At 34.9% G+C, this 15,630-nt stretch overlaps 1 protein-coding gene across 5 annotated transcripts in view; it reads left to right on the top strand.

The window, feature by feature from the left end:
* Positions 1–15,630, top strand: part of NAV3 (neuron navigator 3) — a 165,884-nt gene that overhangs the window by 80,541 nt on the left and 69,713 nt on the right. For 4 of the 5 annotated variants that reach the window (XM_032222050.1, XM_032222048.1, XM_032222047.1 and 1 more), the window contains 2 exons: positions 13,873–14,011; positions 14,970–15,246. In XM_032222050.1, coding sequence (XP_032077941.1) covers positions 13,873–14,011; positions 14,970–15,246 — 416 coding nt within the window. The remainder of the gene's footprint in view (positions 1–13,872; positions 14,012–14,969; positions 15,247–15,630) is intronic. The other variant, XM_032222049.1, reaches the window with a different exon arrangement.

Below are 15,630 nucleotides of genomic sequence, written 5' to 3'. Positions count from 1 at the left end.
TGTTTACTTGTTTTATTCATGAAATTGCTTTATTGTATAAGTTTCAAAGAAAATAGAGCCTCCACATTTCTAATTTTTATCTCTTTGTAACAATTGGAAAGACTATCATTTTGAGGATTTCCTGATGCATGTATTTAATTTACAGCTACTATAAAGAAAATTATTTTCTTTTCTCAAATCTAAAATATTGCATTTAGATTGGGCCCATCACATTTTAGAAAGCAATTGAAAAATTGAAGCATTTCCATAGAAGAGCAATCAAGACAGGAAGGAACCTGAAAAGACCTCCAGCTACTGTTGTAAATACCAGGTAGCAGTCGGTGGTACTGGGTATGTGTAGCTGGAAGAAAAGAAGGCTGCGGGGATATATTATATTTGTCTTCTTTAAGCAGTTAAGGGTTTCATTTAATTAAAGCCTCTCTCTTAACCAAGAAAGAATTATAATAGGAATAATACATGAGAATATTTATCTCCTTGCATCTGGTGCTCTTTTGATCCCTTATATTTCTAATTTTGCAGATACTAAAATTCTTAAAACCAGTAATAGAGGTATCCTGTCTGGTACCTTGGTTTTTTGCTTCACTCCCATGTACATGGCTGAAGTACGGGTTTAGGAACTAGAGCTTTTTTGTGTGTGTGTTGATTACAGCTGGGAAATATAAAAGTGAGAGTCATTTATATCTCATTATTACAGGAGGAAAATTTCAGTATGTGCAATGTAGCAGATTGTCCTAAATAGGCACTGTGCTTTAAATACACCTGCAGAGCATGCATTTTCTCTGATTTCACTGCAGCAAATTCTAGGAAGAAAACAGATCTATACATAGACTGCTTTTAATTAGAGCAGTAATTTTGTATGAAAATTCAGGCCATGTGCTATGTTAATTTTCATTTCAAATTATATAAAGGTTGCAGCTCTATTATCTGTGAAGAGATTTCATTTTATTTATATTAATCTATAGATATAAGCTCCTAAGATTTTAACAGTTCTAGTGCTATGCAACACAAAATGCTATTGTTAATATAAATGATGCTTTGCGTAAATTTTTATTTTATTTAGTTTTCTACTCTGGGGAGTATTAACGATATCTAACAATATTTTTTTTAAAAATATATAATTAAAAAAACTATTTAAAATGAACAATAACATAGTGTATACATTAATTTATGAATTTAAAATATGACAAAGATTGTGTCTTTACAGATTTTCTAAATTAGAGGCCAGCTATAACTCTTTTTGTCAAAAAGTTAATTTCTAAATTTCCTGGACATTTTAGTAGCCGCTCAGTTAAGTTAAGTAACAGAAATATTCTGATTCTTTTGATAATCTTGAACAATTCAAGATTTTAAAGGGAATTACAAACATTTTAAATTTCACCTAATAGGCAAGTGGCAAAAATAGATTTTTTTCAGAATAATATGATTAGGAAAGTTTACACTGGTTAACGTTGTGGCAGCGGCTCTTGTACCAGCTGAAGATCTAATCAGTTTTCAAGGATAATCTATGCATAACATGTTGTGGTAATCTAGAAAGGGTGTACAGTAGATAACAATATAAAATCTGACTCATTTCATGTCATATGAGAAGTAATTATGCAAATTCACTCTTAATCATAAACACCCTCTTCAAATCCAGTGACAGCCAAGGACCTAAGTGGGCCCCAGTATATGAAACTGCTGGTCCATGAAAAGTACAACCCCATTCAAAAGGCTGAATCTTAGACACCAGAACCCTATTTCAATATTTCTGTTTGTGTGAATTTAATTTCAGTTTGTTTCCCCTGCTTAGTTCAGTATCAAACTTTGGAAACATGTAAATTAAGACTCAATCATCCAGGCCAAAAGTATCTAAAAAGGTTAGATCATGGCAACTGGATCAAAGTTTGTTAATCTGAGATGTTTTGTTACTGAAGAAGCCATCGCTGGATCCAGCCATTTTGAACAACTACCGTCCAGTCTCCAACCTCCCCTTTATTGGGAAGGTTGTTGAGAAAGTGGTGGCCTCTCAACTCCGACGGTCCTTGGATGAAGCCGATTATCTGGACTCCTTTCAGTCTGGATTCAGGCCTGGCTACAGCACGGAAACCGCTTTGGTCGCACTGACCAATGATCTCTGGAGAGCCAGGGATGGAGGTCATCCCTCCATCCTAGTGCTCCTTGACCTCTCAGCGGCCTTCGATACCATCGACCATGGTATCCTTCTGCGACGGTTACGAGAGGTGGGGGTGGGAGGCACCATTTTTCGGTGGTTCTCCTCCTACCTCTCAGACAGGTTGCAGTCGGTGTTGGTTAGGGGGCAGAGGTCGACCCCTAGGCCCCTGAAATATGGGGTTCCTCAGGGTTCGGTCCTGTCCCCATTCCTGTTTAACATCTACATGAAGCCACTGGGTGAGATCATTCGATGGCACGGGATAAAATACCATCAATACGCGGATGATACTCAGTTGTATCTGTCCGTCCCGTGCCAACTCAGTGAAGCGGTCGACGTGATGTGCCAGTGCCTGGAGGCTGTCAGGGTCTGGATGGGGGTTAACAAGCTTGTGTTCAATCCAGACAAGACCGAGTGGCTGTTGTGTTTCCCTCCCAAAAATTTGGTTAGTATTCCATCACTCAGGCTGGGGGGTGAAATTTTATGCCCCTCAGACAGTGCTCACAACTTGGGAGTCCTCCTGGACCCACAGCTGACTTTAGAACATCATTTGTCGGCTGTGACCAGGAGGGCATTTGCCCAGGTTCGCCTGGTGCACCAGTTGCGTCCCTACCTGAACCGGGAGGCACTCGCAACAGTCACTCACGCCCTCGTGACCTCAAGACTGGACTACTGCAATGCGCTCTACATGGGGCAGCCCTTGAAGAGCATTCGGAGACTTCAACTTGTCCAGAATGCAGCCACGCGAGCTATTGTGGGTGTACCTCGATACATCCACATTACACCTATCCTCCGCGAGCTGCACTGGCTTCCAATCGGTCTCTGGATATGCTTCAAGGTGCTAGTTATCACTTATAAAGCCCTTCATGGTATTGAACCTGGGTACTTGAGAGACCGCCTGCTGCCAATTACCTCCCAAAGACCCATTAGATCGCACAGGGTCGGCCTCCTCCGGGTTCCGTCTACCAGCCAATGCCATCTGGCTACCACCCGGGGGAGGGCCTTCTCTGTTGCAGCTCCAGCCCTTTGGAACGAACTCCCCGCGGAGATTCGGACCCTCACCTCTCTCCTGGCCTTCCGAAAAGTCGTTAAAACCTGGCTATGTCGGCAGGCCTGGGGTTGATGAGCTCCCTTCCCCTCTCGACAGGTGTGGTTGTTGGCTATTTTAAATGCTTGTCTTGTTATTTGTATGTTCCCTTTCCCGCTTGAGTTGTTCGCCGCCCTGAGTCCCTGTAGGGAAAAGGGCGGCATATAAATAAAACAAACCTCAACCTCAATCTCAACTCATCCAAGTAACTTCTCAGTCAAAAGAAAAAATTAGGCAGAGTCAGAGAGTTGTTGGAATCTACTAAGTCTTGCCACCAACTGCAGGGGCTTCTCCCCAAAATGCATTGCAATATTATACATCATATAATATATCACAGTAAAACAGTGTTTTGCTATCAAGCATGGTGTCTTAAGGCAATCAATAGGTGTCAATTTTTTTTTTGAAAAGCAGTTCTTGTAATAAAACTATACACTGTAGAGAAAAACACTTAAAGGGAGCTAAAGATTCTTAATGGTTGAGAATAATTCTTTGTTCTTTTTATGATATGGTTTAGGAATTGCTTTGAAAAAAATCTTTATTTGTAATACACATGAATAAAATCTTCTGAGAGAATGAGAACCTTCAAACTGATGATAAATTCTAAGTGGCTCCCTCTTACCTATGAGTGAAAGCAGCTATTTCCTTCTTATATTTTAAAAGAAGAAAGAGAATGTATGGCTGCTTGAATTTGAAGAGGGAGGGTGTTTAAATCAAAATTCCAATGAAATAAAGAATGTGTTGAAAGAACTTTTCAGTGAACTAATTAAATGTTGCTGGAACAATAACCGAAAATGAAGAAAACTGGCAAACTGTAGCTGGCCTCAACAATTCATGTTATCTGGGGTATTTTTTTGCTATTAAATGACTTAGACATGGTAAGAGTTCATTCATGTGTTGTATATTGTTTGAACATGCTCAATATAGCCAGTATCATTCAACTAGGGAAAGCTAAGAGGCAAATTTATATTAGTCATATCATGCCTGAGCCTACACTGCTTGGGAAAAAAATTCTGATATGAAGCAATGCTGTAAAAGATAACATCAGAAGAACTGTATAAATATTTGAATTAAACAAAGTGATTGACTTTTAGTTCTATAACACTGATCTAAGCAAGACTGCTCACAAATAGTTTCTCATCACTCTAACAAGATGAAGCAAATGTCTCCATGGGAATCTTTATGCACATTGATACCCTAACTTCAAAGTTCATGTGAAGCAAGAAAAGTTCCTCGCAGTAATTACATCCCAACTCATAGATTTTGCTACATCCATAATGTACTAAAATTAGAATAAAATTATTATGGAATGATTAGCTATCAGCCTCAAAGTAACATAATAAAGAGTAGGGTTTTTTGAGGACTAGAGTAACTCCCTTTGTTATTTACTACAAAAATAGACTTCAACCACTGTCTCATTCCAAATGCTATCTTCCTTTTTAAATAAAGCACAACATTAACTAAGTTAAGTTTGTACCAATTATGAGATCAGAGGAAGAGAAATGCAATCATGTCTTTTCCATATCATTCTTACTATGTGTTAAATTTAATTCCACATTCAAAACTGCCACAGTCTCATTCTTGTCCTCTTCTTCTATCACCCTTTTAAAATTCATTTTTATGATATTAGATAGACTCAAACATAACTTCTGAATGCAGCATTCCCAAATATTTTGTTAGAACATTTTGCTTCATTCTGTATTAGTGGAACTCTTCTCCTTTATAATTAATTATAACTGTTCTATAATCAGTTCTTTCTTTTTTCCTCTAGTGTCTAACTTTTGAAGTGTCTTCTTATCATGCTTTTCCCCCAATCAACATTTTCCCACAGGAATGTTTCTTATTCTTGGTACCGTACATATATTTTATAGAATTTTAAATAATCCACAGGAATGAACCTTGTAATTAATTTTGAAATCCTATTTCAAATCCAGGTGGTCTCTTAATCTGTTTACAACTTTACAAAATCAATGTTTTAATCATCTTTTTCCTATTTTCCAATTTCCTATTTTCCAAAGTTACAAGTGCCGTTGTAACTTTGAATGGACACTAAAGCAATGGTTGTAAGTCAAGGAATCAAGGATTAGTGTATACCTTACGAATCATTTTGAGTTTATAATACCAACTACTTAATTCAAAATAAGCCTAATAATTGTAATAAATAATTACTTTAATTTTTTTTTTGCTTTTGAAACATTTTAATTTACATTGTTTCTAAATTTTAATTAGTGAATTATAATTAAGGAATGAGTTAGTTTTGTTGTTGCATAGTGAATGTTATTAATATTTTCACACATTAATGTAAAATATGCAAAAAAATGTTTGATACAAAAAATAAATATTTTGTGATATGTATCAGCTACTGTTCAGGATTATACAGAAACAAGAATAACCATTGTCATGATAACTTGCTGATAAATGCATTTTATCTTAAATTAATTACAAAAGCAAATACTTTTTCATATGTAGGAATTATTGCTTCATTTTTTAAAACAACAGCAAAAACATTTGCTTAAAACTAATATTTGTAATCTTGAGTTAGTACTGCATAATATTCCAAGAATAGATTATTTTTAAAGGTTTTTTTTAAAATAGTATCTAATATAAAGTTCATTAGGCAACATAGGTATAGTCAGATATTATTTAATTATTTTGCTCCATTTAGATTTTTCTTACTCTCATGTTACTATCCAGTATTATGCTGGAGGTAATATTTATTTAATAAGTTTAATCATAACTAACAAGGGATTCTTCTCATCCTATTGTTCCATTTCATATGTTAGTAGCCAGTCCTTCATTTTATTTTTTGTCTGTTCAAATAACAGTTGTCTGTACGTACAACAATAATTTTTAAAGATGATGTTGAAGTCAGTTGGCAAAGCTTATATGTATCTTTATTGTCTTATCTCTTCACTCCATTGCACTTTTTTCATGCATGAAGATGCATTGGAAAACTGGCACTTTGTTTTTCCAAGTTTAGTTTTTATACAAAAAAATTATCATAGTATGTAAAATGAGTAATGAATTTTATATCTTGCATCCTTGCTTGACTATAAAAATGTGGATGGGCAATGAAAAGATATAACTAATGTAGAATTAGTAACAGAATGCCAGATGCCATTTCAAGATACAGCTATTAGATATCCTCTAATGGATTTTATAGCAAATAAGTGTCTTTTGACAGTATTTTTAAAAACTATAGTGTTCAACTAATTTGATGAATCAAGGAAGATGTTTAACTTTTTTAGTCCTTTAAGTAAACAAGCTAAATGTCTCCTGCAAACTTTCAGTGAGAAACCCTGGGGGAAAATGTCAGTAAGAGGAAGGAAAAATAAGGGCAGAGGATTATCATATTCACATGATATGAGAACAATGACAAAATGATGCCTTCATCCTTTTTTCACTCTACAATTTCCACTTAGGCATCAGATAGCAGAGGTTCAGAATGCCCTGGGCTCCTGTTGATTTTGTTAAATGCCAGATATGACTATAATAAGTATTTCTTCATTCATGATTTGATGATATATGACAATATAGATCTGCTATATATACTGTTAAGATCTGAGTGAGTGATGGAGGGGAACTGTTGCCTAGAAAAAATGTGTTTTTAAACTCAACAGTCTCAGTATCCAAATTTTCTTAAAAATCAGCCTTCAGAGCAACTCTTCAAGTGTAACAGGCATAAAGGATAATGAGCATAACTATAACTTGGACAAAAATCCTCCTATATGAGAAGAAGACACAAAGAAGAACATTTTATTACCTTATACCAGTGTTTTTCAACCTTTTTTGTGCAAAGGCACACTTTTTTCATGAAAAAAATCACGAGGCACACCACCATTAGAAAATGTTAAAAATTTTTAACTCTGTGCCTATATTGACTATATATAAAGTAATTTTCCCACGGCACACCTTACACTATGTCACGGCACACTAGTGTGCCGCGGCACAGTGGTTGAAAAACACTGCCTTATACAAGACTTTCTTAAAGTATCACAAATTCTCTCTCTCTCTCTCTCTCTCTCTTTCTCTCCCTCCCTCCTTCCCTCCCTCCCTCTCTCTCTGATCTAAATTGTAAAACATCAATCTAGAGGTTTCTGACAGGAAAAGCATTTAATAAACAATTTATGAAAGTGATTAGAAAATGAATTATGCAAACATAGTGTCCTTTCAAGGGGGCCAACTATGGTTTGAGCAAAGTAGCTATTCCCTTATCTTTAAATCTACTGGAGATCATTATTTTCTTGTGATCTCCTTGTGACAAGGAGCAGCTTCTGGAGCACTTGCAAGCCAACTTAAATCCTCTCCTGTCCTGAGAGGAAATATCAAGGAACCTCACCAGTTTTTTCATTCTGCCATGGTCAGTAGCTCTGCTTTTTGGATATGTCTTAAGTTTACTCCAGAAATCCCTTCAAATCTGTGTGGCAACTTAAGATATGTGGATTTCAATGCCCAGATTTCCTCAACCAAGTTTGGAAAAAAAAAAAAAAACCACTGTTCTGCTAAAGGCCAGAAAAAGTTGGCAATTATCTTGCAAATATTCTAATAAGTCAGCAAAGTAGATTTAGCAGCTTGCTCTCTGTATATACCACAGAGCTTTTACACTGACCTAATTTAATATTCTTTCTTAGCAATATTGGAAAATAGATTCAGGAACATCTGTTGAAGTGATGAAAGCAGCCCTTGAGGCACAAGGGCCATTGAACTTCAGGTATATGCCTTGCTCTATATTGGATTACTGCAATACACTTTATGTGGTTTTAAAATGGTCTGGAAATTTCAGCTGGCACAAATGCATCAACAAGATTTTGACAAGGTAATACATGACAGGAATATAAAATTGCATCTCCCACTCCGCCCTTCAGGAGTGAAGTAAGAAATAGAGCTTCTGCTGATCTGTTTTGGGGTTTTATAGTCTATCATAGTTAATAAATGATATTGACTTAAGAGTAAGCAATAAGCTGGCCATATTATGTGTAGTCAGGGTAATTTATAAAAGGTTTCTTTAAACTAAGTAGTGAACTAAATGATAAGTGTAAATACCAGGATTTCAGTATTTTAGTAATTTCTTGCTTCGAGCATTATCTTCCTATCCAGGAAGATCTAAGATGGCAGTTTTGAAGGACTACAATCTTTGGAGGTCACAAAGGTGGGCATTTGTCTACTGCTGCCCTGTTTCTCATTGGGACTAAAACCTGTTTAGATTTAGGCAGGCCATTAAGACTTCATTGGTTTGGGAAAGCTTTGAAGACTAAAAAAGGTATGGGCAATGAATAGTTTGTAAGATACTAGATATCTTCATTTCTAACTCAGAAGAAAGAGATCCATGGATGAAAGAGAACTACTGAAATATTTTCTAGGATAGGAAAGGAAAATTGCTACGGTATTATACTGTGTGGCTGACAGAACACCATTCAGGTAGTGAGGATCTATGGATTTTTACTGCTTTCCTGTTTCTTGCACTGTTCAAGGTTCTATGTCAGTCTGCAACAAATATATTAAATATGATCACATTACAACATATAGTGATGGCCTGTTAAATTATCTGAATATCTACCCTGTCTGCAGCAGGCTGGCAGAACAAACAATGTGGATTTCCCAGCCATCATCCTCTATATGATGACTCTATAAGCATTTGATTAAAAGATTACTGGATAATTTTTGTTTTGTTTTGGGGTTTTTAGAGCTATAAAACTTACCCCAATAAAATTATGGAGTGCATTAAAATGATGTACACAGATAAAACATGCGGGTTATTTTAAATTACTTGTATACAGATTTCAAAATACTTTAGTTTCATAATAAAGTTTCAATTTTTGGAAGATACAAAATCAAAGGTAAAAGAATTATGAGACTTTCCTTAATAATCAAAAACAAAAATGCATTTTTACAATGTACAAAAGCTAATGAATGGAAAATTAGATCAGATAGTTAAGAATTGTTGCATATTGGCCTAAATGTAAACAAAGTTAATTGTAAGCATCGGGTTATAAACTTTATAAGTATTATCTTGGATACAAGCAGCATGTTTGTAACTAACAAAAAGCATTTGATAAATAATTTTAACCAAAGTGTTGCCCTTTGGGTGATTATTGCATCATTTCTTGATGGAATTATTTTTTTATGTATGTACAACAGATATCTTGATCTAAAACTTGAAATGTAGTTAATTATTATACTGCTTATTCACTTACATAAGATAGAAGAAAATCAGTATCATTTCCTGATTTTTAAAAAAATTAAAAAATTATTTTTAGTTATGCTGCCTTTCCAAAAATGCTTTCCTTTTTTAAAAATTAAAAAGCAAGTGTCTTGAAGCTAAAAATATCTCAAAAATATTATATTTGTATCTCTAGAGAGTTTAGGAATAGAATTCTAAACCAATATATACTTCAGTTCAGGATATTCTTTGACAGCTATATGAAAAAATGGCTTATTTATTTCATTTACATATTAAAAGTTATTTCCATTTTTATTAAACTTTTTGAAAAAAACTATACTAAGAAGTATAATCCTATGTAATGCCATTTGTTGATATATTGTTTATATTCTTAGTAGAGAATATTTTTTGCTATGAAAATGCTGATTAAATCTGTTCTGTGACCCACAAGTAATACAGAGTTTCCGCCACAGTAGTTGTCATGCTTGAAAATGACAGGTAATGCATTATACTTGAGGTAGAAAGAAATAAAGTACGAGTCTAGTGGCACTTGTGGCCATTTCCCTATGGAGACAGAATATATATAGAAAATTAATGGCTCTAGGGGAGTTCCAGAATATTCATTGTCTAGTTTTACTTGCACTGCTCATGGCTTCATTTATATGTTGTCTATGCTATGTTGAATGTGGCTAAATAGGCTTAATGCTGTTGTTTATGATTTATTAGCAGACATGCCAAGGACAGTCCTTTATAAAACAACTGATGGATTGATTGCAGTGGGAGCTGGCAGGCTTTGTCAATTTGTTTGTTATTTTGCACATTTAAAAAACGACAACAACTACTATGCCATTTTTATAAAACAAAAAAAAATCCTTTTGGAAGAATTGAAAACATATCTTAGTAAAAATAGAAGTAAAGTCTCCTGTCCAGGTCACAAAATGAATTCATCCCAGGTGTTTTCTTTCAAATAAAAAGAAACATGCTTTACCATTATCTTCTTCCCAAATGTTATTTCAAGCTAATATTTTAGTCTATATTGCAGCTCTGGGAGCTGTTGATATTCTTCCATCCAAGTGTAACTTGGTATTTTTAAAACAGCCATCATTAGGTATAGTAACACTGCCTGCTATAAGATGGCTTTAATTTAGAAACATCTTCCAAGTCTGTGGTGGGAATCACTTTCTGCTGATAGTAAACCTGCCATCTGTTATTTATTCTGCTTAAGAGCTGTAAAAAAGCAATAGCATATGCAACCATTAAGATCAGCAATTATCTTCCATTCAGTGATGGAAGCCAGCCTTAAGGACTTTTGATGGTGGCAGTAAATGCTGCTCTGTCAATCTTCTATAAGATAGACAGGGGCAATGTGAAGCATAAGTGCATAAGGACACCACAGTTCCTGAAAGTAAGAAAGGTTGTTTACATCATTCCATGTCATTTCTAGTGAGAGAAAAGCAGCTGTGGGAATGTTGCGCTACCAAAAAAAACCTCAACCCCAAATAAAGTCAACAATCTCTGTCTTTGCTCTTCTTGGATGCTCCTGTTTAGGCAGACACATCATAATATTTTAGAAGACTTTTAATTTCCTTATGCTCAATTATTTTTTTGTGCTCAGCCATGAACTCTTTTTAATTATAGATTATTTTATCTATAAACTGCTCAGAGTCATCAAAGAATGAAAGGGCCCTTGAAATTGGATGGAAGGGAAAGAAAGAAGGAACAAAAGATGGTAGCTACATTTGTACAATTCAAGTACTGCCCTTTTTTTAGATGCACTGCAATGCTGCTAACTGTGCTCAGGAATTTGGGGGATGGGGAATAGTATGAATGCTAATTTACAGTCCATAAAGAATGCTAAAACTCATTGTTTCATTTTCAGGAAAAGCTGAAGAATGATTTTTAAATTTAGAAATGACATCCTTCTTTTAGACAATTATTTTATTTCACAGCAAAAATTTAGAGAAATTTTCATAACAATGCTTGTCATTTGACATGTGCAAAGTACTAGAAATAAATAAGATTCTAAACAGGAAAATTTAAAGAATCATGAAATTGATTTCCTTAAAACTGCAGCTGTTCAACATTCCTAAAATAATTGGGTTTTGCCCTGTCAGAGTATTTCTAATGACTATTTGTTAGTGGCATGCAGTTTCTTTTAATACACTATAGAGAGTTCACTCTTCATGGAACAGCTGGCTGGAAGAGCAATAGCCTTTCCCCCCACCCCCCTATACATCAAAATAGATAGATGCACAGACAGACAAATACTTTATTACAGTTATATACCAGCTCAAAAACGAAATAAGTAAAAGGCTACAATAAAAGCCAGTAATTATAAAACTGGTGCAATTGATATGACATTTTTTTTACAAATAGTAAAACAAACTTAGCCATGTTAAGAAAAATTGGTTCACAGCCAAACAGTTATATTGTACAATTAAGTTGCATAGTACAGTGTTCATTGAAATGTTGAATTATGACTATACAAATCACCTGAAAAGATCACCAGTTCAACTCCATTTATCAAGTAACAGCTGGGTACTATCCAGAAGCATGTCTAATCTGCACTATTAAAAATAGTTTTAAAAAGCCCCCCAACCTATTCTAAGCCTGCATTGTCTACATGCAAATGCTACTTCCTCTCAAAATTGTATAATAGACAATTAACTGTTCTAATCAATTGTCTGGAACCTAGTGTAGATGGTTTGTAATGAAGGGAGAAGGAGCAATGTGAAGTTAATATCCAAAACACTGTTGCTATTTATTTGTAGGACGTCTAACAGTAAGTAGGAAACTAATACAGTTCAGTAAAATTAGACTGAAATCCATTACAAATCCATAGCACTACTGGCAATATTTTTCATATGCATATCACATGCATAACAGACTATTTGAATCTGAGTAAAGTCCCTCAAATAGGCCTCCATGAGAAATAGGAGAAAATGATGCTGGGAGCAATTAAGAATGGTGGTCAATTGTTTAGGTGAGGATTGCCTCCCCTCTTCTTTCACTCAAGACCATGCTGACAATTTTCCAAAGTGCATTTAAACATTATTTTGATACTTTACTTCCTGGTGTGTGTGTGTGTGTGTTTCTGTTCCATGTATTACTCTTTTTTAAAAAATGGTGGTGAAGAACTAAAAATAAATTTATTCTTTCTGATGTTGTTAATTGTCATCAGAATATCACTGATTATGTTATGTTCTGCCAACTTCAGTCAGCTCCAAGTGGTTTACAGCATCATCTAATCTAGCTGATACAGTAACACTCATGTGATATAGGGAGCCTGGTCAAATCAATAGATTCAGTGTAATAGTCCAAACATAAGACTTCAATGATTACCAATACTATCTTCTCCAAGGCCTATATCTAAACTGTGTAAAAGCACTCCTGACTTAAAAGCACCCAAAGGTGCTTTTCCAAAAGGCACTGGACTTTCAGTTGCCTTTTGGAAAAACACCTTTGGATGTCTGCCAACAGCTTTCTTTTTCTTGTGGATTAGATGAAGGTTCTGTGTTTCATTCACTTCATCACCCTTTCTTAATTTATTAGCATTTGATTTATTTCTATATTTTTAATCAATGCTTATCAGATTCTTGTTCTTTATTCTGAGCCAGTTCACCTTTTTAGATAGACATCAAAAGTATCTCCTTCAGGTAGGTATTGTAGCATCCATCAAGAACTCTAAAGGCAACAATGACCACATAGTTTTTCTTGAGAAATTCTAGATTATATTAAATCCTTATTCCCCCATCACAACAAACCACCATAGACAATGAAAAACAATAACACTGATTATTAAGAAGTCTACCTTGATTATGGATTACTGAAAACTATTCCTCTCAGTTTTGTCAAAAGATCATAGAAAGCAAGATGAAATATGGTATTGAAACACACACGGCAAGATACTGAATAGCATTGTGTTAATTTATATTAATTTATATCATGAAAACTGCCTGGAATGCAAAAATAATGTGTTACTATTGATATTATTTTCACTTTCAGTGTTGTTTCTGAGAAGACTTGAAGTAGAACACTTTTATATTCTTTGAATCTTATTTGATTTATGTTTATTTCCTTGAAGAATAACCAACTTAACCTTAACCCACACCATTTTCTGGGAAAGCCTTGAAATAATCTAAACTAATACCGGAATAAAATATTTAAACCAGAATCCAATATTGATTTAATGCTGCTTTTATGATACGTATCTTACAAAATATGAGTCCAACAAACTACAAATCAGCCTATTGTGGACATTTATACTAGATCTTGATAAAGATAGAAACTGCATATTTAGTAAATTATTTACAATCAAAGCATTTGTAGTAATATGTGGATTGCTAAAGTTTATATTTAGCATATTTAGCAATATTTTTAATGAGTAAACAACCCATGAAATCAATTACATCAGCGAATTTCAGTTCCTGAGGAGAATAGATGAGATATCAATTTCTTTTCTCTCTTGTTTTCCAACAGTTGGGATGATAGCAGTTCTGTTAGCAGTGGCCTCAGTGATACTTTGGATAACATCAGCACAGATGACCTCAATACTACATCATCGGTCAGTTCTTATTCTAACAGTACTGCTTCTTCAAGAAAGAATATACCTACCCATGTAGGTCTCACCTTCTTTGTTTTCTGTCTAGGGTAGGATATTTATTCCAGATAGTCACTTGGATGCTTTGTTACTTTTTCTTAACATACTTGTTCAACACATACATTCTTTACTAGAGTGGTTTGGGGGTGGAGTGACGAGGCATTAGTTTATTTATTTGGTTTTCTTTGTGTTTTCTTTGTTGGAATTATAATAGTCCTAAGTCTTCTGACATGTTATATTTATAATTAGAGTTTCTGGTATAGCTATGTCATAAAACCATGATGAAACAATTAATTGAATCAAAGCAAAGCAACAAAGGGACACCTTCTGTGCGTGATCGTTTTATGTGGGGGGGAAATGGATAACCCATTTCTTGATCAAGGACCTGTGGAGAGTCATAAACACTGCTGGAGTTTAATGACATGATTACATTTTCCATTGATCACAGCACGGTGTTGCCAACAACCCAAGGCAAAGTTCTGTGCTGCATATGGAGGCAAGATTGAGGGTTAAAGATATAGCAAAGTCCTTTCTTAGCATATCACACTCTTGGTTATAAAGAGATTGTGAAATAACAACTAATCTCTGAGTAAACACATTTAGTCCCAATCAAATGGCCTGTCAGTTAAGAATCATATTCCTGTCAAGCCACTTATTGCAGAACTGGTAGTTTTGTAGGCAAATTGAAAATCTTTCACAATTCTAATCTGAAACTTGCCTGTTAATTAAATATCTGATCCTCATATTCTTAGGTGTAATGAAGAAAATAATATCAAGAATCAGCATTAATTTTTGTTACGTATTATTAGTTTCTCTCAATGCTAAGTTATTGTACTTAGCACCAGCTATACAAATACCAAATACCAGTCAAAGTAGAGTGATCAGTATTTTGAGGGTAAGACGTTACATAAATAATGTGTACTCTACACTCACTGATTGAAATTAATTTCATTCCATGATATTTTATTTTCGGTAGATGAAGACAGATTCTGAAAAACGTTCAGTAACTGATGGAGAACCTTGGGGAAGCAGTGAAGAACTAAAGAAGCCAGAGGAAGATCTTGAGAGCAATCTTGACAACAGTGGCAAGTGGAGGAGCCATCCTCCTGGATTGCTTGAGGAGGCTGAGAAAGGAGGGCAAAAAACTCCTCTTCCTATTTCTCAGACAGGCTCTTGGAGAAGAGGCATGACTGCACAAGTGGGAGCAACATCATCTAGGCACAAAGCTGGAGGAAGTACTATCAAGACATCTGGTAGGAAAGGCATTGAGAGTGTTTCATGTAAGACTAGAAGTTCCCTAAGTTCCCTTAATTGACCTCAATAGATGGGAAAACTCCATATTTAGCTCCTGGGTATAGAAAACCAGTAATACCGTAATATTAGATTTATTACACAGATAATTTGTATAACTGAAGTGTATCACTTGGATAATAGTTCAGAAGTATTTAGTGAGGAATAATGATAGAGTGTTGTATTGCCATATTTTTTTTTGCAGTTGTGGGATGGGTAGATTGGTTTTCCATGAGAGTGAACTCTCATTTCATCCTTTCTCATCAATTATTGGGTCTCCCTCTCCATTCAGGAGTCCTTGTATCTGGCTATTTCCCTATGAATATTTTCAAAAAGAAAGTTTGTTC

This window comes from Thamnophis elegans, chromosome 7, assembly GCF_009769535.1.
Source record: "Thamnophis elegans isolate rThaEle1 chromosome 7, rThaEle1.pri, whole genome shotgun sequence".
Lineage (NCBI taxonomy): Eukaryota > Metazoa > Chordata > Lepidosauria > Squamata > Colubridae > Thamnophis > Thamnophis elegans.
Note: the sequence above shows the minus strand (reverse complement) of the source record. Positions and strands in the feature narration are given on the sequence as shown.